The sequence below is a fragment of the Paramisgurnus dabryanus genome, chromosome 1 (genome assembly GCF_030506205.2).
Source record: "Paramisgurnus dabryanus chromosome 1, PD_genome_1.1, whole genome shotgun sequence".
Taxonomy (NCBI): Eukaryota; Metazoa; Chordata; class Actinopteri; order Cypriniformes; family Cobitidae; genus Paramisgurnus; species Paramisgurnus dabryanus.
This window is the reverse complement of record NC_133337.1, coordinates 71,130,795-71,157,452: the sequence shown is the minus strand read 5'-3', so window position 1 is coordinate 71,157,452 and position 26,658 is coordinate 71,130,795. Positions and strand designations below refer to the sequence as shown.

The 26,658-nt window shown below is 38.7% G+C and overlaps 1 protein-coding gene across 1 annotated transcript in view; it reads left to right on the top strand.

Moving 5' to 3' along the window:
* becn1 (beclin 1, autophagy related) overlaps positions 1-26,658 on the top strand; it is a 521,809-nt gene that overhangs the window by 216,113 nt on the left and 279,038 nt on the right. The window contains exon 6 of the mRNA XM_065253401.1: positions 14,989-15,125. Coding sequence (XP_065109473.1) covers positions 14,989-15,125 — 137 coding nt within the window. The remainder of the gene's footprint in view (positions 1-14,988; positions 15,126-26,658) is intronic.

Sequence of the window (26,658 nt, the reverse complement as noted above, 5' to 3'; positions counted from 1 at the left end):
GTTTTGGTGCAGTGCCCCCAGTGGTCAAGTCATTTGAGGCTATATCTCAACATTGCTTAATCATATGTATATAAAATTTGGTGGGTGTCATCACAATCATGACCCGCGGCACCATCTATTGTTTCAGTGCAGCACCACCAACATAAAGAAGATTTGAAAAATTGCAATTTTTGCCTTAATCTACTGAAAACTTAGATTTAAAATCAAGACAGTCATTATTGATACTTCATTCTGTGCCCTTTTTGGCTTGACCCCGGCATCGCTGCTTTGCAGCTATATTTTTATATTATAATATATTCAACGGTTGTATTCAAAAGTGTTTGTAATTGTTAAAGCTGGTGGAGGGTTAAGTACACCAATAACGGTCTTGAAAGGGATAAGACAAGGCTGTCCATTGTCTGGCCAATTATATAGTCTTGCCATTGAACCGTTATTATGCAGGTTATGTAGAGACCTCCATGGAATTTTATTTTCTAGTGAAATTAGAAAAATATCTGTGTCAGCATATGCAGATGATGTTACTGTTTTTATTACGGGGAATGAGGATGTAGAGGTTTTAAAGAGAAGTGTTGAAAAATGAGAAAGCATCATCAGCAAGAGTCAATTGGGGTAAAACCGAAGGGCTTATTATTGGTAATTGGAGGGATGGATTAGGGCCCCCAAAACTACCAGGTGGATTGTTGTGGGGTAAAGAAGGGTTAAAAATGTTGGGAGTCTTTTTAGGAAATAAACATTTCCAAATGAAAAATTGGGAAGGGATGCTGGATAAGGGGTCTGCCCGATTGTTTAAATGTAAATCGCTGTTACCACTAATGTCATACAGAGGAAGAGTTCTGGTTATAAACAACCTGGCCGCCTCTACTTTATGGCACATGTTTGCTGTAATGGAACCGCCAGAGGAATTAATCTCCAGAATACAAAGGACATTTGGGGACTTTTTTTGGAGCGGAGAGCATTGGATTTGAGCTGCTGTACTGTACCTTCCTGTGAGCGAGGGAGGTCAGGGTTTGGTTGACATTCAGAGCAGGATCTGCTGTTTTAGACTACAAGCAATACAGAGACTTCTGTATCATAAAGATGCGGCATGGGTTCAAACTGCAAAACTGATTTTACAGCAAGTTGATGTTCTTGGGTATGACAGACATTTGTTCTGAATGGACTTGAAAAATATGAACTTATCTGGACTTACATCATTTTATCGATCAATGATTCATGCTTGGAGAACTGTTTTCAAAGTAGAAAGAGTCTTTGATAAACCTGGGAGCTGGCTGCAAGAAGAACCATTGTTCTGTAATCCATTGTTGCAGACAAGGTTGTTGTCATCTTTAAGTATATAGACTTGCTTGAAGAAAATTGGAATCAAGAAACTGGGTCAGCTCCTGAATAAGGGACCGGTGGATACCTGTGGAGACCTTCAATGAAGTAACCGGTTCAAAGTCTCTACGATTAACAGAAAAATTGATGGAAAAGATCCTTGTGGCATTACAAAGTAGCTATAAGAAGAACATTAATAAAGGTTTTCAGTTGGACAATGAACCAGATTTCCCAAGCATCACTGTATCTGCATCGATTTGTGAAGAACTAGAAGAGGATTTGGAAGGATCAATTTTGTAATTTGGTACTCTTGAATTGGACTTATATGATACAACATTGAAGAAAGCATTCTACAATGTAACGATTAAAGTGATGCATAAAGACTCTTAAAAAAAACAAAAAGCTTCAAGGTGGCCAGGTATGTTGGAATCAGACTTTCTCGTGAGGAACAGGTGGGGGACCCAGTGTAAGCCTTCAGTAGAGAAGCGAACAGCAGATCTACAATGGAGGATCATTCACGAGGCAATAGCCACAAACAAACGTGGCACACCTAAATCCAGCAGTTAAATGGGGATGTTGGTTTTGTGGGAGAGATGAGGATTTAGAACACTTGTTTCTTAGATGTAAGTGATTGGAAGGTATAATGAAAATTGCTCCGAATTTTTTTTACAGGAGGGGTCAAGTACCAATTTTCGAATAATTTGTTGGGAACTGGCTATTTGGAAGACCAGGAAAAATCAAGGTTAATGTTTGTCCACCACTGATGCTGAAATGATGTTTAAGAGATTGGTAATTAGTAGACTGAAGATTGAATTTACATATTACAGCCTTGTTAAAAATTAAATGGGTTTTAGTTGTGAGTTGTGGTGTGTTGATGATGTTTTATGTGTTGTTGATGAAGGACAGCTGTTTTTAAATTTCCAACATTTTTTGTTTGTAAATAAAGTTTTGTCAAGCCTCTCTCTCTCTCTCTCTCTCTCTCTCTCTCTCTCTCTCTCTCTCTCTCTCTCTCTCTCTCTCTCTCTCTCTCTCTCTCTCTCTCTCTCTCTCTCTCTCTCTCTCTCTCTCTCTCTCTCTCTCTCTCTCTCTCTCTCTCTCTCTCTCTCTGCCATCGCCCTGCTCTATACTGCCCTACAAAGGCTAAGTGCAGTAACTACGCAAACACTGAAACCGAGAAAAATGCCCTTAAAGTTTTTTACACCAGCCAGTCAAACATGTTACTGCAATTTTGGCACACACGTTTCTCTGAAATCCGACAAAATTGAACCAGGAGACTTTATCACAAGACACAACAGATCTCACAAAGCCCATTTCAACCCTTGACTCAATTTTGACCAAATGCGTAGTTACTGCGCTTTGGCTTTGTAGGGCAGTATAGCAATGACATACAATGTAACAACACACACATAATGTCCAATCTAGGGCTGGGCGAAATGACCCCAAAAAAATATCGAGAATTTTTTTTCATATCAGTTGATATCGATAATTATTATGATAAATAACAAATCTTTATTCCTGTAAATTTAAAAGCAGATTTTTGCTCCTGAATGAAAATTGTAAAAACCAGACAGTTAATAATGGTATAAAACTACTTTTTATTCAGAACATGACAAATACAAATACTAAAATCTTGTTTTTATGTTCAGGCATCTGTATAAAATGTAAATATATTTGTTATGAAATCAACACATTTCTGACACAGAAAGCAGCAGGCTACTGTCACTTTAAGACCCAAGACAGACAAGTTTCAATATACTGAGTAACATCCAGCTGTTTATGTTCACTTAAACAAAAAAGAAAACTTAGTTCAGTGATCACGCGTGTGTTATACATATACGAGCTATACACCCTGATAAATGGATGTTAAGAGCGTCACGTTGCTGAGGGAGCACACACTCATACAGTATATTCACTGCAGTGGTGGATCTGCTGTTTTTGCTCAGTTTCCTGAATTTGTTAATGTCCTGTAAATATACTTTAAAGCTGTGCGGATGTGTGTGTGCACAAGGCGGACGCTGAAAGTATGTACAGTATACTGTACCTATTTTGTCTGCTGTGTTTGACGAACCCTGTTTACGCGTCCAACATTACACACAAGAAAATGTTTCCACGCATTTGGATTCCGTGATTCCATCCGCGTTATCCGCATCCCGAAATAGGGCTCTACTAATAAATGAAAAACTTACCTCATCTTCCACTCCTTCAAGTCTATCTGACACTCTGATTGTAAACCAAGAGCTCGTGCAGCATCCGGAAGTGCTTGCGCAACATTGTCCTCATTGTTTTATAGAAAAAGTTTATATCGGTAAAATTATTGTTATCGAATTATCACCCAGCACTAGTCCAATCCAAAAAGCACAGCTTTGCAGTTATCCCTGCACTGTTCACTAGCCACATTTTGTACTTTTGCACTACACACAATCTACCATAGCACCTTATCATGGTCAATGTATCAAAGACCAGTCTATCTATCAGTAGGCTATTGAACTATTCAGTACTTTTCATGTTACGTTAGCAGGCTTCTTCAAAGTAAAAACCTTAATCGCGAAGGAGAAACAAAACTTTATTAAACTAGCCAATTCTGAAACAAAAGTTGTGCTTACCAAACACTTTGATGAAGATCGCCTTGCAAACGGGTACCTTCTCCGGATGACTATGTATTAACATGGAATTAATCCAGATGTATTAAAGCGGCACGCAAATATATACACACGAATAAGTACAATACAGACATTGGCTGGGCATCACGTCGCAGGAATGCCAGTAGATCAGTGGTGTGATGACCTGGGTCTGTTAGTCTCATTGTCCTCGGGATCGAGGATGAGACAGGGAAAGAGAAACAGAGTCCTATTAGCCTAGGGGCCATTCACATGTATTGCAAGTGTCATACAGTATTGTGGTTTAATATTAGCTCGTTCCAGACAGGCTAACTATTGCGGCATAAGTATATCACACAGATGAGTTATGTGAATGCTTTGTTAAAGAGAAATGCCTTTAGTTTAGACTTAAAGTGATCGACTGTGTCTGATTCTTGAAAAATTTTTTGGTAAATCATTTCAGAGCTTAGGGACTAAGTAGTAAAATGATCTACCACCTTTAGATGTTTTTAATATTCTAGGGATAATTAAGTGACCAGAATTTTGCGACTGCAGTGTATGTGTTGGATTGTATTCTGATAGTAGTTCTCGAAAATACGAAGGCGCTAGGCCATTTAAGGCTTTATACATTAGGTGTTTAGAAGTATAACTGTATGCAATATTTAACTGGTAATAGGGGTGGGCGATATGACCAAAATCTTCTATCACAATAGGATTCATTTTATATCATGATAGCGATGTGTATCACAGTAGAGTTTTTATGTTTTAATAAGGTTTTTTCTGTTATTAAATCTTTAATACCATAGAAATATTCATAATTCTCACAAAAACCTTATACAAGCTTAGAAAGAAAATAAAAACTAACAAAACTTAAGCTCTCTGAAGAAGATGAACAGTCATTGATAAAGGAATGAATATAAATAATTATGTATGTATGTATATATATATTTTATTTAAGGTAGAAAAGTGATTTAGTCAAGAGCAGTGAGAGATTTTTTTCCTAATGCTGTTTCATAAAAATGAATGGTAATTTTCCCTTTAAGACCAAAGTCCGGACCCTATGTTACACATGCGTTTTCACTTTTAGCTGTTCATTTTCTCTTAAACCCTTAATGGTCGTGTTTATGAGGATACTTGCAAAGATGGGAATTTTGATGGATATATGTATTTAAGGCCAATAAAGCGGCAGTGGTTCAGTTGGGGCGGCAGTGGTTCAGTGGTTCATGTAGGTTGTCTACAAATCGTAAGGTTGGTGGTTCAATCCCCGGTTTCACCTGACCAACTGTCGAGGTGTCCTTAAGCAAGACACCTAACCCCAGCTGCTCCCGAAGAGCTGGATGGCGCCTTGCATGGGTGAGACCACCGTTGGTATGTGAATGTGGTCATACTTCTTAGATCGAGTAAGCATTCTTGCAGCGGTATTTTGAACCTGGTGAAGCTTGTTTACCTAATTTGCGTGACACCCCCGATTAACAAGTCAGTGATTCTTGGTAATTTTGATAAAACAGGTTTAAATAAAAAAAAAAGTTAGTTAAATTACAAAATCTGAAGGTTTATTATTATAGACCAAGGTCTTGGCTGTTCAGCAATTTACCGGTGCAACCTCCCCTGTTTGTATTTTTTTCATAAAATAGGCGTTTTTCCAGTTTTTACTCATACAAAGTTTTCTTTAAGCCTAAATAGAAAAAGTAATGATTTATTATTTAATAAACATATTTTTGTATTAAAGGTGAATATTAATTTAATAACTCAACAGCACCGAAGAAACATATTGTAAGCATATTCATTTAAAACAAATAAAACTGACGGTGGTGACACTAATCTGACGGTAGTGACATTGGCCTCATTATTCCAAAATGTATACCACTCAAGTCAATGGCTTCTTGCTTAAAATTTATGTAAATATTTGGTCCAAAAAATAACAATCCTGAGCACTGTGATGAACAAATATCAAATCATAACTTCCTAAAATACAGAAAACCTGACAGAAAAGACAGAAAACCTGACGGTGGTGATACCTGACGGTGTTGACAAAAACCTAATATAGATAAAAAAATAGATGAGTTTTTCACATTAGCCATCTTGTTTCCCTTCTTGTTTTCTCTGTTGCTAGCTACTTCAGACCTCTTCTTAAAAATGATGCATTTATTTCATAATCTAATCTAATATTTTTTTTACAAAGATGATGGGGTTGACATGTTATGGTTGTCACAGTAGCAGTGTCCGAAAATATGAACAAGTTTAAGAGAAAATAGCAAACATACAGGAGCTTGAGTGATCTTGATGCATGCAGTAGAGCTGAAGGTTTGAAAATGGGGTCCTCAGGAATGCAGTTGACCCTGTAGTTTTATTGCTTTTTATAAATATCTGACGGTGGTAATGAATATGTGGGACACATTTTGAGCCATCACAAAATAATAGTAAATATTGTTCAAAACTCACTGTTGGTAGTTTTTAATACATATTACAATGTACTCTTTCATGTGGTAAATATATTATTCAATTCAATTATTACTTTTGGCTTTTTTAATGAAGTTGAAATGATTATCTCTTAACCAAGGACAGCTGATTTTGTAGGCAATGGGCCAGCATATAATCATTAAGTTAATAAAAATAAAAATAAACCTATAAAAGAACCTTACATATGTGCAAAGGACCCCCTGATTATAACATTGATTCTTTTTCTTCATGAAAATTTTATTATTTTCCAACAGAATTAGCACTTTTCTTAGTGGGACATGTTTTTGCCAAATTTCAAGAATCAGTGATGTAAAGTCTTTTCTTGAGGTCATAAAAGCGTGGATAAGCTTTTCTGCATCTAATGCATATGGCATATTTTTGAGATATTTCTAAGATGTAAGAATGATATGTGGCAGACGTTGTACACTGTAAAAAATAATTCAGTGGCTTTGTAAATATCACTAAAATAAATGATTAAAATAACTTAATAAAATATCTTTATGTCACTAAGTTGATTTTTTTGAGTTGGACAAACCAAAATAAATGACTAAAAAATAAACAGATATTTTTGTGTAAAATGTAAAGATATTATTTAGTTGTATACATCAAATAAAATAAGTATTTAACTAACAGATTATTTCTAAAAGATATCCTTAATATTTGTTGTAAATTTGAATCAATATATTTCAGAATGTCACACTTATATATTTTAGTTTTTAAAACTGTAATAATTGCTCATTTCAAGTTAACATAGGTATTTAACATCAACAAAAAAAATTGTAAGTTTCATGCATAACTTTAACTATGATTTACTCAATATTTTTGGTGAAACATTTATTACATTGTATTATTTGAGTAAATGTAGGCAAAAAAATGTATTAAATCAGATGTAAATTTAAGGACGGTTTCACATTTGGTGCGATTGCCTGGTCCGAACCCGAGTTCGATTGCTTCCCCCTCCCCATGCCCCCCATGGACTGTGTTCACATATTATTTTTGCATCCGAACCGCGGTACGCTTGCATCATCAAGCTGCAGCCTCATGTTGCTTGGCAACCACTGTAAACGAGAGTACGACAAGCGTGATTGACGAACTCCAAGCAGAGAGATGATTCCTGAATGCTTCCGCAAAAATTGACGTCGGCGGACAGACCGTTGTCATCGAAACGACTTTAGTATGTTTGGGCCAGATAGACGCAAGTGCGTTTCTGTATTATTTCTTTGAAAACAAAACCAAAGGTTTAAAAAAATAAGATTAAAAGTCAAGCAAGCATTCTATGCATTTTGTTGTCAAGGTAAGGGTACGCACACAAACACACACGTCTGTTTTGGTGGGACATTCCATATAATACGTAATTAACAGTGGTTCACTTCCGCGATTTGGTGCGATTGTGCTCACATTAGCAGCAAACCGATCTGGAGTTCACATGAACCAGACCCCAGACCACCCTTTTCACGTTTCGCGGGTGCGCACCCGAGTTCGGAAGAAAACGTTCACATCATCCAAATGTACCAAACTCTGATGTCAATCGAACCCGGGTGCGCACCAAAAGTGCTAATGTGAAAACGCCCTAAAAATCACATAGCCAACGGTTTTTTAATCAGCAGTAGAAGAAACAGCGCCTCTTGCAGGAAGACAAACAACCTCAAAACTCCTCAAAAATCCTGGTAAGTGTTGAGTTTATTAATATTTACACTTGTTTTTATGAAATATTTGATGTGTCCTTGCGTAAACAACGTAAGGTGTATTTATCTGATTACTTTCGGAGCCATACTCTAAACTGGGTACAATAACAGCTTTCTGTGCACATACTGATAGATTAATCATGAATATTTTTATTTTACGTATTTATTCAGGTGACCAAAGTGTTAATACAGCTGTGCTACTTGAAATGTGTGTAAAATAATCATTTCTGATCGTTTTATTACTGCATAATGTGGTTGTGTAGACAAACACGTGTAAATCTGTATGGGTGATGGTCAGGCGATCCGAAATCTGGTCCTCAGTTTTGCTCCACCCGCACCCGGACTTATTAGACCTTTCACATGGAAGCGGAACACAACAGAGCTTTACAGAGCTCACACGCTTATATACGTTTATATTAATTATCTCTGGACTCCATATGTCTATGCTTTATTTTCCTTTTTTGTGTTAAGGGTGTGGCACACCGGTTGAGAAGCGCCTCGTCTCGTGTAGACAACTAACAGTTTCTGACACCGCACCCGACGTTCGCATTAAATAGCGCAAGGTTAGTCAGACAAAGTTTACCTCCAGATGTAAAAAATGCATTCGCAGCCTATGTTATTCGTGATTTGAGACAAATGTGTTATTTAATGTTAAACTAAGTGGCGCTCTGTGGCAGCGTCCAGAGTCACAGCGGACAGCCATTTAAATAAAGTTATCTTTGTTGCAGGTACAAGTGCTGGTGGTCCACCTGTCTGGGTTCATGAAGTGATTCTGCATGCTGTGAATTTGAGAGACCTCTCAGAGTTTATTCAGCTGATTGTTTTTGTAACATGTCAACGTTTGCCATTTTCAATAAAATAACTGTACAAATTGCTTTGTTTATCATTAATAATTGATGGTTGAGTATGAAATAAATGTATAACATCAAGTAAATAAAACTAATTTATTTTAGTGAAATAATATTCACAAAATGTTCATCTACATCTAAGTAACATTTTTAATGATATCAACTAAATTTTTTAGTAGACTTCACTAGGATTTTTTTATTGATTTGCTTTAATATTTTTGATTCCATCTACTCAATTTAATGTGTGATAAGAAATTAATGTAATTATTGAAATCTATTCGATTTCACAGCTTTCAAATTTACTAAATTTTTTTAAGTGTAAAAATGCTTCACCAAAAATTTTGAGTAGATCATAGTAATAGTTTTTACAGTGTAGATATAAATATTGAAAAAGAGATCGCTATCGAACATTGGCTTAACTTAGCCCTTTACTGTATACATTACATTATTACTACGCTCGCTTGTACGGTTTATTCTTAGCCGCAGTATTCTTCATCTTATATTATCTATCGATTATTCTGTGTTTTCCCCTACATCTATTCATGTAAAGCTGCTTTGAAACAATTAACAATTGTGAAAAGCGCTATATAATTAAAATTGAATTGAATTGAATTACACCTAGGTTCTTGACTGTGGAAGATGGCACCACAGTGCAGCCATCTATGAGCAACTTGTATCTGACAAATCTGACATAGAGTTCTCAACAAGTCGGGCCGGGTTTGGGTCAAAAATATAAGCAAATGAGTCGGGTTCGGACCTCGGGCTTAATCTTTTAAGCTCCGTGAAAAAAATTATTAATCATCACTGCTCTTCACCGTAAAGAAAGTCTGATCTGGCTGCTGCGTGCAACATGCATCACAGAGAGGGGCGGGGGATAGCAATAAGCTTCAGAGCGGATCAGCAACGGATCCAGAATGGAGCTGCCGGCATCAGAGCGGATCTGTTTTGGATCCGCCCCAGAGCTTAATGCTTTCACTGTGTGCATGCCTGTTGCCTGGAGAAGAAGAGATGGAGAAAAGTAAACTTGCCGCAGGTGAATTCACCGTTGCTTGCTACTACAGGAGGAGAAGTATGGGCTGAATTTGAGAGCAAAACTATTAAATTGTTGTAAAAAAATTTAATTCGCATTTAAAAAATGTTATCTTAAAATTATTTTAGTTACAAAATACAGTAATTGTTAACCAATTTTTTTGCAATATGAATTTTTCTTTGAGTAGTTTCATTGCGTGTCCCTACATTTTGCTCTCTGCTACGCTGTTTTTGTTTGCGGATCAAAAATCTTTGCTTTTGAGTCAAAAAGTTTTGGATGCAAGTTACAAGCGTCTCAGTGGGCGGGATCAACCTAGGTGAATGAAAGACACGTTTCTATTGGCCACTACTGTCACCATTTGGCCACGCCCACCACGGAAGTCTGCCTGTAGAACGAGGAGAGCGGCATATTGTTTGTAAGGTACGAAAGATCATTTAATGTCATAAACTCTGTGGAAAGTGTATAAAAATGAATAGCTTGTGTGCAACCATACATATGTTTTAATCTCTCTTATCTAAATATGCAACGTTAGTTATTAGCATTAGCTTCCGGAGGCTATTGCGTCCAGAGTTTGCTTTATCCAGCTAACGTTAAGTCTTACACAGATATTAATACCACGCTTTTATTAGTAAGTTAATCACTTACTGCATACGGACATAAAAACAAATATTAATATTACATATTATGTAATTGCACGACTATATTTTCCCCACGTTATTTTTACATTGGAAGTTCTTAGTGTTGATATTGCTTAAATATTACTCAATACGTGAAGAATTAATCCTGTAATGGCACTTATGTAAATGTTTATGTATTCAAACAATATCCAGTTGAAGAAATTTGAATGTATGTTTATTCACATAGCAGATGCCTTTATTCAAATCCATTTACAAATGAAAAAAGCATTTAAGGGCGGTTTCCTGGACAGGGATTATCTTAAACCAGGATTAGGCCTTAGTTTAATTAGGAAATATAACAAGGTTTACCAAACATGCCTTACTAAAAACATTACTTGTGTGCATTTTGAGGCAAAACAAAGGGCACTGATGTATTTTTAGATATGTCAGCGCAAGCTGTTTTCAGTTTTGACAGCTCTTACATTTATTTTAGTCTAGGACTAGTCTAATCCCTGTCCGGGAAACCGCCCCAAAATGTTTTGTCCAAAGGCCCATGTAATGTTTAGTAAGACACTAAATATACAACACTTGTTTATCATTTTGTATCTCAGTAATTTGTATTTATTTCTCAGATGATTCTTCACTAGAGGTTACAGTGAAGTCAGGCAATGACAGGAAGGATGGCTGGGGATTCCAAGATCTGATAAAAAAAGTTACATGAAGATACTTGTACTACTCATGGGACCAAAGAGCTTTAAGCAGAATAATTTTGGAGTACAATTTTCAAATAGAAGGATGTTGGTCACCTCAGTAAATACAGTAAATGACTTTAATTAGACAGAAATCTTTCTTTTGAAACCCATATCTCACATCACAAAAGCAGCCTTCTTCCAGCAGAACACATCAACCATCTCCGATGTTCATGCATTTATGACGTCTAGATTAGATTACTGGGTGGTTGTCCTGCATCCTTAATTAATAGGCTACAATTAGTGCAAAATCCCAGCTGCTAGAGTTTTTACAAGGTCACGCAAGTTCATATAACCCCAAATTTAGCATCTCTACAATAGTTACCAGTTAAATTCTGTATCGATTACAAAATATTGCTACTCACTTATAAACTCCCAAATGGTTTAGCTCCTACAGACAGAACTTCTAGTATGCTACAAACAATCATGCTCCTTAATCTCTCAAAACTCCAGACTTTTAGTAGTTCCTAGGATAGCAAAATCTACCAAAGCAGGGCAAGTTTTTTTTCCACCTATGGAAACTGTGGAACAGCCTTACTGACACTGTTCAGACACTGCCTCCCAGTTTAAATCTAGCCTAAATATACCTCTTCAGTGTGCATAAACATAATTTCATCCTGTAACTTTGCAATAAGTTTATAAATAACTTTTTTTAAATTATCCTTAACCTAAAAAGCTCTAAACAGCAGCTATGGTAATTTTCTCTATTTGCTTTTTTTTAAACTTCAGATTACACCAACTCCAGTCTGAATCCTGTCTCTACCAGATGACCCTACACATAAGGAAAGATGACATCGGCCATCACGAGGACTTCAAAACTGTTCAAAGCGCTATACAAATAAATGTGAACAAAATTGAATTGTTTGAAGTCAACAGCAGAGATGAGGATGCCACACAATTCATCCTCTCCACAACAGATCTTGCATTACAAAGTGATATTGACATCTTTCTTGGCCTCTCTGATTACAATCCTCCTAATCATTCCTGCAACACAAGAAGCACAAATTACTTTTATGTCACAAATCACAGTTTGTCATTAAAGTCTGGTCTACTTGCTACTTTTAAAAGATCTTCGTATCAAAATTTCTTAAATACTGGATTTTATTAATTAATTTTGTTTAGTTACCGATATATTTATTTACATTTACACATTTTTTCATATTCATTCATTTTATCTTAAACTATTTTGCTTGTTGATTCATAAAGCAACCTCTGGACGCAATAGCCTCCGGAAGCTAATGCTTATAACTAACGTTGAATATTTCGATAAGAGAGATTAAAACATATGGATGGTTACACACAAGCTATTCATTTTTATACACATTCCACAGAGTTTATGACATTAAATGATCTTTCGTACCTTACAAACAATATGCCGCTCTCCTCGTTCTACAGGCAGACTTCCATGGTGGGCGTGGCGAAATGGTGACAGTAGTGGCCAAAAGAAACGTGTCTTTCATTTACCTAGGTTGATCCTGCCCACTGAGATGCTTGTTACTTGCATCCAAAACTTTTTGACTCAAAAGCAAAGATTTTTGATCCGCAAACAAAAACAGCGTAGCAGAGAGCAAAATGTAGGGACACGCAATGAAACTACTCAAAGAAAAATTCATATTACAAAAAAATTGGGTTAACAATTACTGTATTGTGTAACTAAAATAATTTTAAGATAACATTTTTTAAATGCGAATAATTTTTTTTTTACAACAATTTTATAGTTTTGCTCTCAAATACTGTATGTTTGATTGAATTATATTGACACAAAAGTGATACCATAGAGAAGCTGCTGGCTGGGTACATGTTTGAGTTCTTTTTATTTATTATTGTGTGATTTTTATTTAAGGCATATTTATATAGCCTATATTTAAAGTTTATTGTTTCAGTTGTTTGTATTGTTAAAGGCGTGAACATTAAAGCTTGATTTGAATTCCCGTCTGCTGGTCATGATAATAGCCTATGTGTATGAGGAAAAAAAGGCAAGGGGGGTCGGCGGCGTCGGGCAACGGGTCGGGTTCGGACAGATAATTCACGTTTATGTGTCAGGTTACATCCGGTCCGGGCTTTAAAGGTGACATTGAATGATTGAATGGAGTATTTATCCTTTTTCTGTGATGTGACATGTAGACAAAATTTTTTTGTTTGGGTCAGTAATGCCTTAGAAGCTTCCTAAAAACCCCTCTCAGATAGCTCTATTAGGGTGGATTTTAAACAAGTGGATTTGCACCTATTTGGCTCCCCTTACTGGCTTAACTTGCAATCTCATTACTGATTGGCTGACTTTGCTGCCACTCAAAAAATGTAGCCAATTATTTTAAAGTGGAGGGGCAGTTAGATGCCTGTGATGTCATAAGCATCAGTTTTTCAGATTGGGCCGTTTTCTGGCTGACATTTCTAAAAGAGGAATTTCTATGAGACTGAGATGTTTAGCATGTTTAGCACTTTTAGTATGTTTGTGAATGTGGGTAGACTACCATTATTCAACAAAGACAAGGTAAAAATGGTTTTTCATTCTCTGTCCCCTTTCAAAGCTACGGGTCGGGTCGGGTTGTAATTTTCAGGCCTGTTGAGAACTCTAATCTGACACATTTTGTTTGAAGCGATTCGGTTCAATAATAAGTATCTCTGGATCTTATTGGAGTTTAGCATAAGGAAGTTATTTGAGATCCAGTCACTAATATTGCTAATGCATTCTGTTAGCTGGTGGGTTTCCCTACGATGTGAGGAGATGTAAAGCTGGGTATCATCTGCATAGCAGTTAAAACTTGTGTTTCCTGATAATATCTCCTAGAGGTAACATATATTACTAGAACAGGATAGGGCCTATAACTGATCCATGTGGTACGCCGTATTCAACTGAAGAGTGATATGACTTTTCCTCGTTTACATAAACAAAGTGATAGCAGTTGGTTATATACGATCTAAACCAGGCTAACGCCTGACCACTGATGCCAACATAGTTTTCTAGTCAATTGAGTAAGATTGTGTGATCTATTGTGTCGTAGGGTGCACTAAGGTCTAGTAATATTGAAAATTCACTACGATCGGATGTTAAAAGGAGGTCATTTGTAACTCTAAGCAGTGCTACGAAAAAAGTGATTACATGCCTTTTTATTGTGAGTAAAATCAGCATATGCCATGTTTCACTGCTTGCTGTGATTATGAGTTTAATGACACTATTTGGTTGAAGTATTGTGTTTACATGATGTAAAGTATGATCCCAGTATTGCCAAAATCTCATCATAATCACATTATGAGGGTGTATGTGAACATGGTGTTTGATGAAGTTTGTCATAATAAACTAAAAATGTATCATGCGATTGTGCACAGCAATAGCCTATTGATCCAAAATGTTAAATTTTACTAAAAATGAAAGTGCTGTTTTCTGTTTTAGCTGTTTTTACAGAAAGACAATCATTTAAGATTATTTTATTTTTTTATCTACAGCTACAGTATATTGTTTGTTCAGGCTCATAAATATGAGTTATAGACTGCTGCTTTGTCTAAAAAGTGTTGTTTCTCTTACTCAAACAGCTGTATTTTATCATGTCCACTTTTGAAATGGAATATTTTTATAATTATACCACATCTGACCACATCTGTAGCATTATATTTGTCAGTTGCTTTATTACTTATGTTTTTGTTTAGGTAACCTTAATCTAATTAAAGGATTTGTGTGTTTGTCCTGTAGGTGACAAGCGACCTGTTTGACATCATGTCTGGTCAAGCGGATGTTGATCACCCTCTGTGTGAAGAGTGTACAGACACACTCCTGGACCATTTAGACACACAACTCAACCTTACAGAGAATGAGTGTCAAAATTACAAGTAAGTGATCAAAACGTTCTACAGTTTTGTGTTTTTTTTACATTTTGTGAGTGGGATGTGTTACTTGCCAGGTGCAGGGTTACATATGATTTTAACATTAACTTCAATACTGGCATGTAATTGTAGGGTTGACACCCATCCCTTAGGGCTGGGCGGTATATAGGATTTGGCGGGATATACAGTGAGGTCCATAAATATTGGGACAGAGGCATATTTTGTTTTATTATAGCAAATGTATTGTTTTATGTTTTATTTTATCAAAATGTATTCCAGTTACAGTCATATTATGAATATTGGGTTACAGTGCACACTCTCAGCTTTATTTTTAGGGTATTAACATCCAAATTGGGTGAAGGATTTAGGAATTACAGCCGTTTAATATGTAGCTCCCCCTTTTTAAAGGGATCAAAAGTAATGGGACAGTTGACTTAAAAGCTGTTTTATGGACAGGTATTGTCTATTTGTTAAATAATTTCTGGAGATGTTAAAGGTCTGGTTATAAGTTGATTTTAAGTGTGGTAATTGCATTTAAAAGCTGTGGCTGTGAACCCAAATCATTTGGTTCAGTGATACAGACCATATTTAGGTTTCAAAAACACAACAAATCCATCAGAGAGATAGCAGGAACATTAAGAGTTGCCAGATCAACAATTTGGTACACCTTGACTAAAAAAACCATCACGCTCAGCAACATAAAAATCCTGTATGTATAACCTACTGTACGGATAACATTGGTGGATGATTGCATTATCCTCTCCATGATAAAGAAAACCCCCTTTACAATTTCCAGACAAATGAAGAACACTCTACAGGAGGTAAAGATGTCATTGTCAATCAAAACAATAAAGAGAAGATATTACAATGAGAAATACAGAGGGTTCACCACAAGATACAAAAGCCACAAGAATAGGAAGGGGAGCTTACACTCCAAAAAAAGTCAGACAAGCTCTCAAAAAGTTTTATTTGGAGAGATTAAACTAATATCAACCTGTATAAGACTAATGAAAATAAAAATGATGGAGAAGGCCAAGAACATCTCATGATTTCAGCAGACAACATCTTCAGTAATATATTGTTCAGGCAGTGGGATTGCATTTCCATGCATGGTTTCCTAAGGCACTGTGTCGCTGGTGTTTTTTGGTGATGTAACAGAAGGCAGAAACATCCAGATTCATTTTTTGTTTCTCATGATATTGTGAAGGAGTTTTTTCTTTATCATGGAGAGGATAATGCGATCATCCACCACTGTTATCTGGTATCGACGTCCAAGATTTGTTTGTTGCTGAGCTCACCAGTGTGTTCTTCTTTAGTCAGAATGTACCAAACTGTTGATTTGACCACTCTTAATGTTCCTGCTATCTCTTAAGGATTTGTGGTGTTTTTGAAACCTAAATAAGGTCTGTATTACTTGTATATGGAGATCTCCCTGAACCGCATGATGTGGGTTCAAAACCACAGCTTCCAAATGCAAATGCCACACTTCAATCAACTCCAGAACTTTAACATGCTTCATTTTTGAGGAAATCATTATAAAAATGGACAATAAATGTCATATTAAATAAATGTCATATTGAAGTGTAACATCTGGCTGGACGTCAACTGGAGGTCTCTTCAGTCTGGGTCGTTAACAGTTTCATGCTGTGACCCTAGATTGAGTTTTGTCACCAGGTCTGCTTGGATGCTTTCATCAGAAAATCCTAATCTCCTGATAACACACATTTCCAGACCTATCGACTCTCTCTGGCTGTTTTATTGTGCCAATCTAAGCAAATTAACACCTGAAAGCAAACTTCAAACCGTGGCCAGAGACGAAGCAGCCATGACACAAAATGTGTCTGTCTAAGATCACAGCTAAGACCAAAATAAATTGGTTTAAATTGTTTATATTATATATCCTTGTATTGCATGTTTGTAACTGTAATGAACCACTTTCTTGTAACACTATAAGGATGCTTTGTTCATCTTAGCATGTCTCATAATTCACATTCATGAGACTACTATTTGATGTGTGTTTCAAACCTTGTTTACACTCTTAATAATCCCCTTTTCCTTTCCTGATCAATGATGTGCATCATCTTACCATAACTGATATCAAACTTGTTAAATATTAATCCAAATTATTATTTAACAAAATCTTTAGCATAGTCCATCTATGCAAATGAGTCTGATAAAACAAAGACAAAGTTTTCCTACTCTATCAACACCCTTTTGGATTGGTCATCTGAACTTCAAGGGGTTGGTCTAAGCTCAGGTTAAGAGGCCTGCACCCAAATTCATCGAGGCTCACAGCACACAGCTCACGCACCGCACGCCACTTGGCTCAACAGACCTGTCCCTCTCTCGGATGGTTTTCACGGGCACCCTGACACTTGGACAAACTTCTTCAAACTGGACAAATTAATCGCCACAGATTAACCAGACCGACGGATTAACCCAAAAAGGAAAAACTCCTACGGACACCTCAGGACTCCGTCACGTGACCACAAACTCAGGAACTCTCTGCCTCGCATACGCGCCCATACAGCTGGACATACACGTGCCTCACAAAAGCCAAACGCAAGTATCGCTTGTTCATTCGCTGTAAAAGTTATTGCCCCTTTTAATTAAGGTGATTCTTAGAGTTCTGATGATTTGTGCAGAAGTTAAGTCTATAGTGATATTGCCCTTCTTTTACTCTCTTTCTCTCTCTCTCTCTCTCTCTTAATTTTCCATTCTTTCTCTTTCATATATGTTGCTTGTTTGTTGTTTGTATGTATAGTTAGTCTAGTGTGTTTTTGTAGTGTAACGTAGTTTAATAAACCGGTTTTGCATTTCACAATTGAATTGTTTCTGTGTTCAATGCTCATGAAATTAAAGTCACTATTTCTGCCTTTTGATCCAGCTACAAGCTGCGAGTAGCACTGTATATCAGTGAGAAGGTTAATTTTAAAGGCCATGAAATTAACATTTCTTAGACGTTAATATACGATTATGGATATATGTCTTCGGTGGACGAACATATTAATTAGGGCCCGAGCACACCGGGGTGTGAGGACCCTATTGTTCTTCAAGGAGTTATTATTAAGGCCCGAGCACACCAGGGTGTGAGGACCCTATTGTTTTTGCTCCGTTTATTAGGGCCCGAGCACACCAGGGTGTGAGGACCCTATTGTTTTTGCTCCGTTTATTAGGGCCCGAGCACACCAGGGTGTGAGGACCCTATTGTTTTTGCTCCGTTTATTCTTCTTCTTCTTCTTCTTCTTCTTCTTCTTCTTCTTCTTCTTCTCCGAAATGGATCGCATTTTTGAGGGCCTAAACATACCCGAAAACTCATGAAAATTTGCACACGCGTCAGAAGTGGCGAAAATTTACATGTAGTATAGGCGTCAGAAGTGGGCGTGATTCAGTAACACTCATAGCGCCACCTAGAGGCAGCAGGAAATACCATGTTTGACGCTGTGACTTACTGCTCTTAGGTATTTAACCATATCAACATCATATTTCACCAGTGTCATATATCACCCCAAGACCTACAAAAAAGTCTCTTGGAGCGAAGCTCTAAACCTCACAGGAAGTCAGCCATTTTTAATTTTTGCTGTGATTTCTGTGCAAATTTTGTCATTTCCAGGCTTCGTACTTTAACGAACTCCTCCTAGAGATTTTGTCAGATCGTCATCATATTTGGTCAATCTCATCTAAAGGCCTTTGCGATGTTAAATTGTGGAGCTTTTGACTTTTCGTTGGAAGGTGTGTCCGTGGCGGCCTGACAAAGTTCAGCGTTTTCGCCATGAAACCGGAAGTTGTTATAACTAAGGCATACAATGTCCAATCTGCCCCACACTTCACATGTTTGATAAGAGTCTTGGCCTGAACACATTTCAATGCCAATATTCAGCTTCAGTCCTAGCGCCACCTAGAGGTAGCAGTAAATGCCTTGTTTTACGCTGTGATTCACTGTTCTCAGAGATTTAATCAAATCATTATCATATCAGGTGAGACTGATCTTAAGCCCTTTGCGATGATAAATTGCGAAGATCTTGACTTTTCGTTGAAGGGCGTGTCCGTGGCGGCTTTGCAAAGAGTGATGTTTCTCCATGAGAAAGCTGTTGTAACTCAGGCATGCAATGTCCGACCTGTCACAGACATCATACGTTTGACAAGGGTCCTGGCCTCAACACATCAATGTTACAACAATCAAATACAATCATAGCGCCACCTGCTGCACAAAGGAGGTGTGGCACTTCAAAGTTCCTTTGAATATCCGCTTATATTTACCCACTGAAATTTCAATCCCCCTGGTTCATTGCTTTACTAAGGCCATAGAGTGGCGGTGCACATGCGTGCGAGGGCCCTTCCATCACTGCTTGCAGTTTTAATTAGGGCCCGAGCACACCAGGGTGTGAGGACCCTATTGTTTTTGCTCCGTTTATTATTCTTCTTCTTCTTCTTCTTCTTCTTCTTCTCCGAAATGGATCGCATTTTTGAGGGCCTAAACATACCCGAAAACTCATGAAAATTTGCACACGCGTCAAAAGTGGCGAAAATTTACATGTAGTATAGGCGTCAGAAGTGGGCGTGTAAAAATGGCTCGATAGCGCCACCTGCACTTTTTCAAGAGAACAGCCCCCCCACTACGAAAAACTTACAGATACAAAATTTGGTAGGATCATCTATTACTCCAAGACCTACAAAAAAGTCTCTCGGAGCTAAGCTCTAAACCCCACAGGAAGTCAGCCATTTTGAATTTTCTCTGTCATTTTTTGACATTTCCAAGCGTCGTACTTTAACGAACTCCTCCTAGAGATTTAATCCGATCATCATCATATTTGGTCAGTATCATCTAAAGGCCTTTGCGATGCTAAATTGCGGAGCTTTTGACTTTTCATTGGAGGGCGTGTCCGTGGCGGCCTGGCAAAGTGTAATGTTTCGCCATGAAACAGGAAGCTGATATAATTCAGGCATACATTGTCCGATCTGCCTCTGACTTCACACGTTTGATAAGGGTCCAGGCCTGAACACATCAACATGGCATAATTCAGTAACACTCATAGCGCCACCTAGAGGCAGCAGGAAATACCATGTTTGACGCTGTGACTTACTGCTCCTAGGTATTTAACCATATCAACATCATATTTCACCAGTGTAATCTCAAGACCTTGTGTGATGATAAAAAGCAACGACCTTGACTTTCCATTAAAGGGCGTGTCCGTGGCGGCCTGGCAAAGTATCGCTAATTGAATCACATTTTGACAGGCTAAACAACCTCAAAAAGTCATAAAACGTTGCACACACGTCAGAAGTGGCAAAGTTTACATGTGGCATAGGCGCCAGAAGTGGGCGTGCAGAAATGGCTCGATAGCGCCACCTGCAAAATTTCAAGAGAACAGCCCCGCCGCTACGAAAATCCTACAGAAACGAAATTTGGTAGGGTCATATATCACCCCAAGACCTACAAAAAAGTCTTTTGGAGTGAAGCTCTAAACCTCACAGGAAGTCAGCCATTTTGAATTTTTGCTGTGATTTCTGTGCAAATTTTGTCATTTCCAGGCTTCGTACTTTAACGAACTCCTCATAGAGATTTTGTCAGATCGTCATCATATTTGGTCAATCTCATCTAAAGGCCTTTGCGATGTTAAATTGCGGAGCTTTTGACTTTTCGTTGGAAGGTGTGTCCGTGGCGGCCTGAGAAATTTCAGGGTTTTCGCCATGAAACAGGAAGTTGTTATAACTAAGGCATACAATGTCCAATCTGCCCCACACTTCACATGTTTGATAAGAGTCTTGGCCTGAACACATTTCAATGCCAATATTCAGCTTCAGTCCTAGCGCCACCTAGAGGTAGCAGGAAATGCCTTGTTTTACGCTGTGATTCACTGTTCTCAGAGATTTAATCAAATCATTATCATATCAGGTGAGACTGATCTTAAGCCCTTTGCGATGATAAATTGCGAAGATCTTGACTTTTCGTTGAAGGGCGTGTCCGTGCCGGCCTCGCAAAGAGTGATGTTTCTCCATGAGAAAGCTGTTGTAACTCAGGCATGCAATGTCCGACCTGTCACAGACATCATACGTTTGACAAGGGTCCTGGCCTCAACACATCAATGTTACAACAATCAAATACAATCATAGCGCCACCTGCTGCACAAAGGAGGTGTGGCACTTCAAAGTTCCTTTGAATATCCGCCTATATTTACCCACTGAAATTTCAATCCCCCTGGTTCATTGCTTTACTAAGGCCATAGAGTGGCGGTGCACATGCGTGCGAGGGCCCTTCCATCACTGCTTGCAGTTTTAATTAGGGCCCGAGCACACCAGGGTGTGAGGACCCTATTGTTTTTGCTCCGTTTATTAGGGCCCGAGCACACCAGGGTGTGAGGACCCTATTGTTTTTGCTCCGTTTATTATTATTATTCTTCTTCTTCTTCTTCTTCTTCTTCTTCTTCTCCGAAATGGATCGCATTTTTGAGGGCCTAAACATACCCGAAAACTCATGAAAATTTGCACACGCGTCAGAAGTGGCGAAAATTTACATGTAGTATAGGCGTCAGAAGTGGGCGTGTAAAAATGGCTCGATAGCGCCACCTGCAAAATTTCAAGAGAACAGCCCCCCCACTACGAAAAACTTACAGATACGAAATTTGGTAGGATCATCTATTACTCCAAGACCTACAAAAAAGTCTCTTGGAGCTAAGCTGTAAACCCCACAGGAAGTCAGCCATTTTGAATTTTCTCTGTCATTTTTTGACATTTCCAAGCGTCGTACTTTAACGAACTCCTCCTAGAGATTTAATCCGATCATCATCATATTTGGTCAGTATCATCTAAAGGCCTTTGCGATGCTAAATTGCGGAGCTTTTGACTTTTCATTGGAGGGCGTGTCCGTGGCGGCCTGGCAAAGTGTAATGTTTCGCCATGAAACAGGAAGCTGATGTAATTCAGGCATACATTGTCCGATCCGCCCCTGACTTCACACGTTTGATAAGGGTCCAGGCCTGAACACATCAACATGGCATAATTCAGTAACACTCATAGCGCCACCTAGAGGCAGCAGGAAATACCATGTTTGACGCTGTGACTTACTGCTCTTAGGTATTTAACCATATCAACATCATATTTCACCAGTGTAATCTCAAGACCTTGTGTGATGATAAAAAGCAACGACCTTGACTTTTCATTAAAGGGCGTGTCCGTGGCGGCCTGGCAAAGTATCGCTAATTGAATCGCATTTTGACAGGCTAAACAAGCTCAAAAAGTCATAAAACGTTGCACACACGTCAGAAGTGGCAAAAATTTACATGTGGCATAGGCGCCAGAAGTGGGCGTGCAGAAATGGCTCGATAGCGCCACCTGCAAAATTTCAAGAGAACAGCCCCGCCGCTACGAAAATCCTACAGAAACGAAATTTGGTAGGGTCATATATCACCCCAAGACCTACAAAAAAGTCTCTTGGAGCGAAGCTCTAAACCTCACAGGAAGTCAGCCATTTTTAATTTTTGCTGTGATTTCTGTGCAAATTTTGTCATTTCCAGGCTTCGTACTTTAACAAACTCCTCCTAGAAATTTTGTCAGATCGTCATCATATTTGGTCAATCTCATCTAAAGGCCTTTGCGATGTTAAATTGCGGAGCTTTTGACTTTTCGTTGGAAGGTGTGTCCGTGGCGGCCTGACAAAGTTCAGCATTTTCGCCATGAAACCGGAAGTTGTTATAACTAAGGCATACAATGTCCAATCTCCCCCCACACTTCACATGTTTGATAAGAGTCTTGGCCTGAACACATTTCAATGCCAATATTCAGCTTCAGTCCTAGCGCCACCTAGAGGTAGCAGTAAATGCCTTGTTTTACGCTGTGATTCACTGTTCTCAGAGATTTAATCAAATCATTATCATATCAGGTGAGACTGAACTTAAGCCCTTTGCGATGATAAATTGCGAAGATCTTGACTTTTCGTTGAAGGGCGTGTCCGTGGCGGCCTTGCAAAGAGTGATGTTTCTCCATGAGAAAGCTGTTGTAACTCAGGCATGCAATGTCCGACCTGTCACAGACATCATACGTTTGACAAGGGTCCTGGCCTCAACACATCAATGTTACAACAATCAAATACAATCATAGCGCCACCTGCTGCACAAAGGAGGTGTGGCACTTCAAAGTTCCTTTGAATATCCGCTTATATTTACCCACTGAAATTTCAATTCCCCTGGTTCATTGCTTTACTAAGGCCATAGAGTGGCGGTGCACATGCGTGCGAGGGCCCTTCCATCACTGCTTGCAGTTTTAATTATTATTATTCTTCTTTTTCTTCTTCTTCTTCTTCTTCTTCTTCTTCTTCTTCTCCGAAATGGATCACATTTTTGAATGCCTAAACATACCCGAAAACTCATGAAAATTTGCACACGCGTCAGAAGTGGCGAAAATTTACATGTAGTATAGACGTCAGAAGTGGGCGTGTAAAAATGGCTCGATAGCGCCACCTGCAAAATTTCAAGAGAACAGCCCCCCCACTACGAAAAACTTACAGATACTAAATTTGGTAGGATCATCTATTACTCCAAGACCTACAAAAAAGTCTCTTGGAGCTAAGCTCTAAACCCCACAGGAAGTCAGCCATTTTGAATTTTCTCTGTCATTTTTTGACATTTCCAAGCGTCGTACTTTAACGAACTCCTCCTAGAGATTTAATCCGATCATCATCATATTTGGTCAGTATCATCTTAAGGCCTTTGCGATGCTAAATTGCGGAGCTTTTGACTTTTCATTGGAGGGCGTGTCCGTGGCGGCCTGGCAAAGTGTAATGTTTCGCCATGAAACAGGAAGCTGATGTAATTCAGGCATACATTGTCCGATCTGCCCCTGACTTCACACGTTTGATAAGGGTCCAGGCCTGAACACATCAACATGGCATAATTCAGTTACACTCATAGCGCCACCTAGAGGCAGCAGGAAATACCATGTTTGACGCTGTGAATTACTGCTCTTAGGTATTTAACCATATCAACATCATATTTCACCAGTGTAATCTCAAGACCTTGTGTGATGATAAAAAGCAACGACCTTGACTTTTCATTAAAGGGCGTGTCCGTGGCGGCCTGGCAAAGTATCGCTAAATGAATCGCATTTTGACAGGCTAAACAAGCTCAAAAAGTCATAAAACGTTGCACACACGTCAGAAGTGGCAAAAATTTACATGTGGCATAGGCGCCAGAAGTGGGCGTGCAGAAATGGCTCGATAGCGCCACCTGCAAAATTTCAAGAGAACAGCCCCGCCGCTACGAAAATCCTACAGATACGAAATTTGGTAGGGTCATATGTCACCCCAAGACCTACAAAAAAGTCTCTTGGAGCGAAGCTCTAAACCTCACAGGAAGTCAGCCATTTTGAATTTTTGCTGTGATTTCTGTGCAAATTTTGTCATTTCCAGGCTTCGTACTTTAACGAACTCCTCCTAGAGATTTTGTTAGATTGTCATTATATTTGGTCAATCTCATCTAAAGGCCTTTGAGATGTTAAATTGCGGAGCTTTTGACTTTTCGTTGGAAGGTGTGTCCGTGGCGGCCTGACAAATTTCAGCGTTTTCGCCATGAAACAGGAAGTTGTTATAACTAAGGCATACAATGTCCAATCTGCCCCACACTTGACATGTTTGATAAGAGTCTTGGCCTGAACACATTTTAATGCCAATATTCAGCTTCAGTCCTAGCGCCACCTAGAGGTAGCAGGAAATGCCTTGTTTTACGCTGTGATTCACTGTTCTCAGAGATTTAATCAAATCATAATCATATCAGGTGAGACTGATCTTAAGCCCTTTGAGATGATAAATTGCGAAGATCTTGACTTTTCGTTGAAGGGCGTGTCCGTGGCGGCCTCGCAAAGAGTGATGTTTCGCCATTAGAAAGCTGTTGTAACTCAGGCATGCAATGTCCGACCTGTCACAGACATCATACGTTTGACAAGGGTCCTGGCCTCAACACATCAATGTTACAACAATCAATCACAATCATAGCGCCATCTGCTGCACAAAGGAGGTGTGGCACTTCAAAGTTCCTTTGAATATCCGCCTATATTTACCCACTGAAATTTCAATCCCCCTGGTTCATTGCTTTACTAAGGCCATAGAGTGGCGGTGCACATGCGTGCGAGGGCCCTTCCATCACTGCTTGCAGTTTTAATTATTATTCTTATTCTTCTTCTCCGAAATGGATCGCATTTTTGAGGGGCTAAACATACTCGAAAACTCATGAAAATTTGCACACGCGTCCGAAGTGGCGAAAATTTACATGTAGTATAGGCGTCAGAAGTGGGCGTCTACAAATGGCTCGATAGCGCCACCTGCAAAATTTCAAGAGAACAGCCCCCCCACTACGAAAAACATACAGATACGAAATTTGGTAGGGTCATATATCACCCCAAGACCTACAAAAAAGTCTCTTGGAGCGAAGCTCTAAACCTCACAGGAAGTCAGCCATTTTTAATTTTTGCTGTGATTTCTGTGCAAATTTTGTCATTTCCAGGCTTCGTACTTTAACGAACTCCTCCTAGAGATTTTGTCAGATCGTCATCATATTTGGTCAATCTCATCTAAAGGCCTTTGCGATGTTAAATTGCGGAGCTTTTGACTTTTCGTTGGAAGGTGTGTCCGTGGCGGCCTGACAAAGTTCAGCGTTTTCGCCATGAAACAGGAAGTTGTTATAACTAAGGCATACAATGTCCAATCTGCCCCACACTTAACACGTTTGATAAGAGTCTTGGCCTGAACACATTTTAATGCCAATATTCAGCTTCAGTCCTAGCGCCACCTAGAGGTAGCAGGAAATGCCTTGTTTTACGCTGTGATTCACTGTTCTCAGAGATTTAATCAAATCATTATCATATCAGGTGAGACTGATCTTAAGCCCTTTGCGATGATAAATTGCGAAGATCTTGACTTTTCGTTGAAGGGCGTGTCCGTGGCGGACTCGCAAAAAGTGATGTTTCGCCATTAGAAATCTGTTGTTACTCAGGCATGCAATGTCCGACCTGTCACAGACATCATACGTTTGACAAGGGTCCTGGCCTCAACACATCAATGTTACAACAATCAATCACAATCATAGCGCCATCTGCTGCACAAAGGAGGTGTGGCACTTCAAAGTTCCTTTGAATATCCGCCTATATCTACCCACTGAAATTTCAATCCCCCTGGTTCATTGCTTTACTAAGGCCATAGAGTGGCGTTGCACATGCGTGCGAGGGCCCTTCCATCACTGCTTGCAGTTTTAATTAGGGCCCGAGCACACCAGGGTGTGAGGACCCTATTGTTTTTGCTCCGTTTATTATTATTATTCTTCTTTTTCTTCTTCTTCTTCTTCTTCTTCTTCTTCTTCTCCGAAATGGATCACATTTTTGAATGCCTAAACATACCCGAAAACTCATGAAAATTTGCACACGCGTCAGAAGTGGCGAAAATTTACATGTAGTATAGGCGTCAGAAGTGGGCGTGTAAAAATGGCTCGATAGCGCCACCTGCAAAATTTCAAGAGAACAGCCCCCCCACTACGAAAAACTTACAGATACGAAA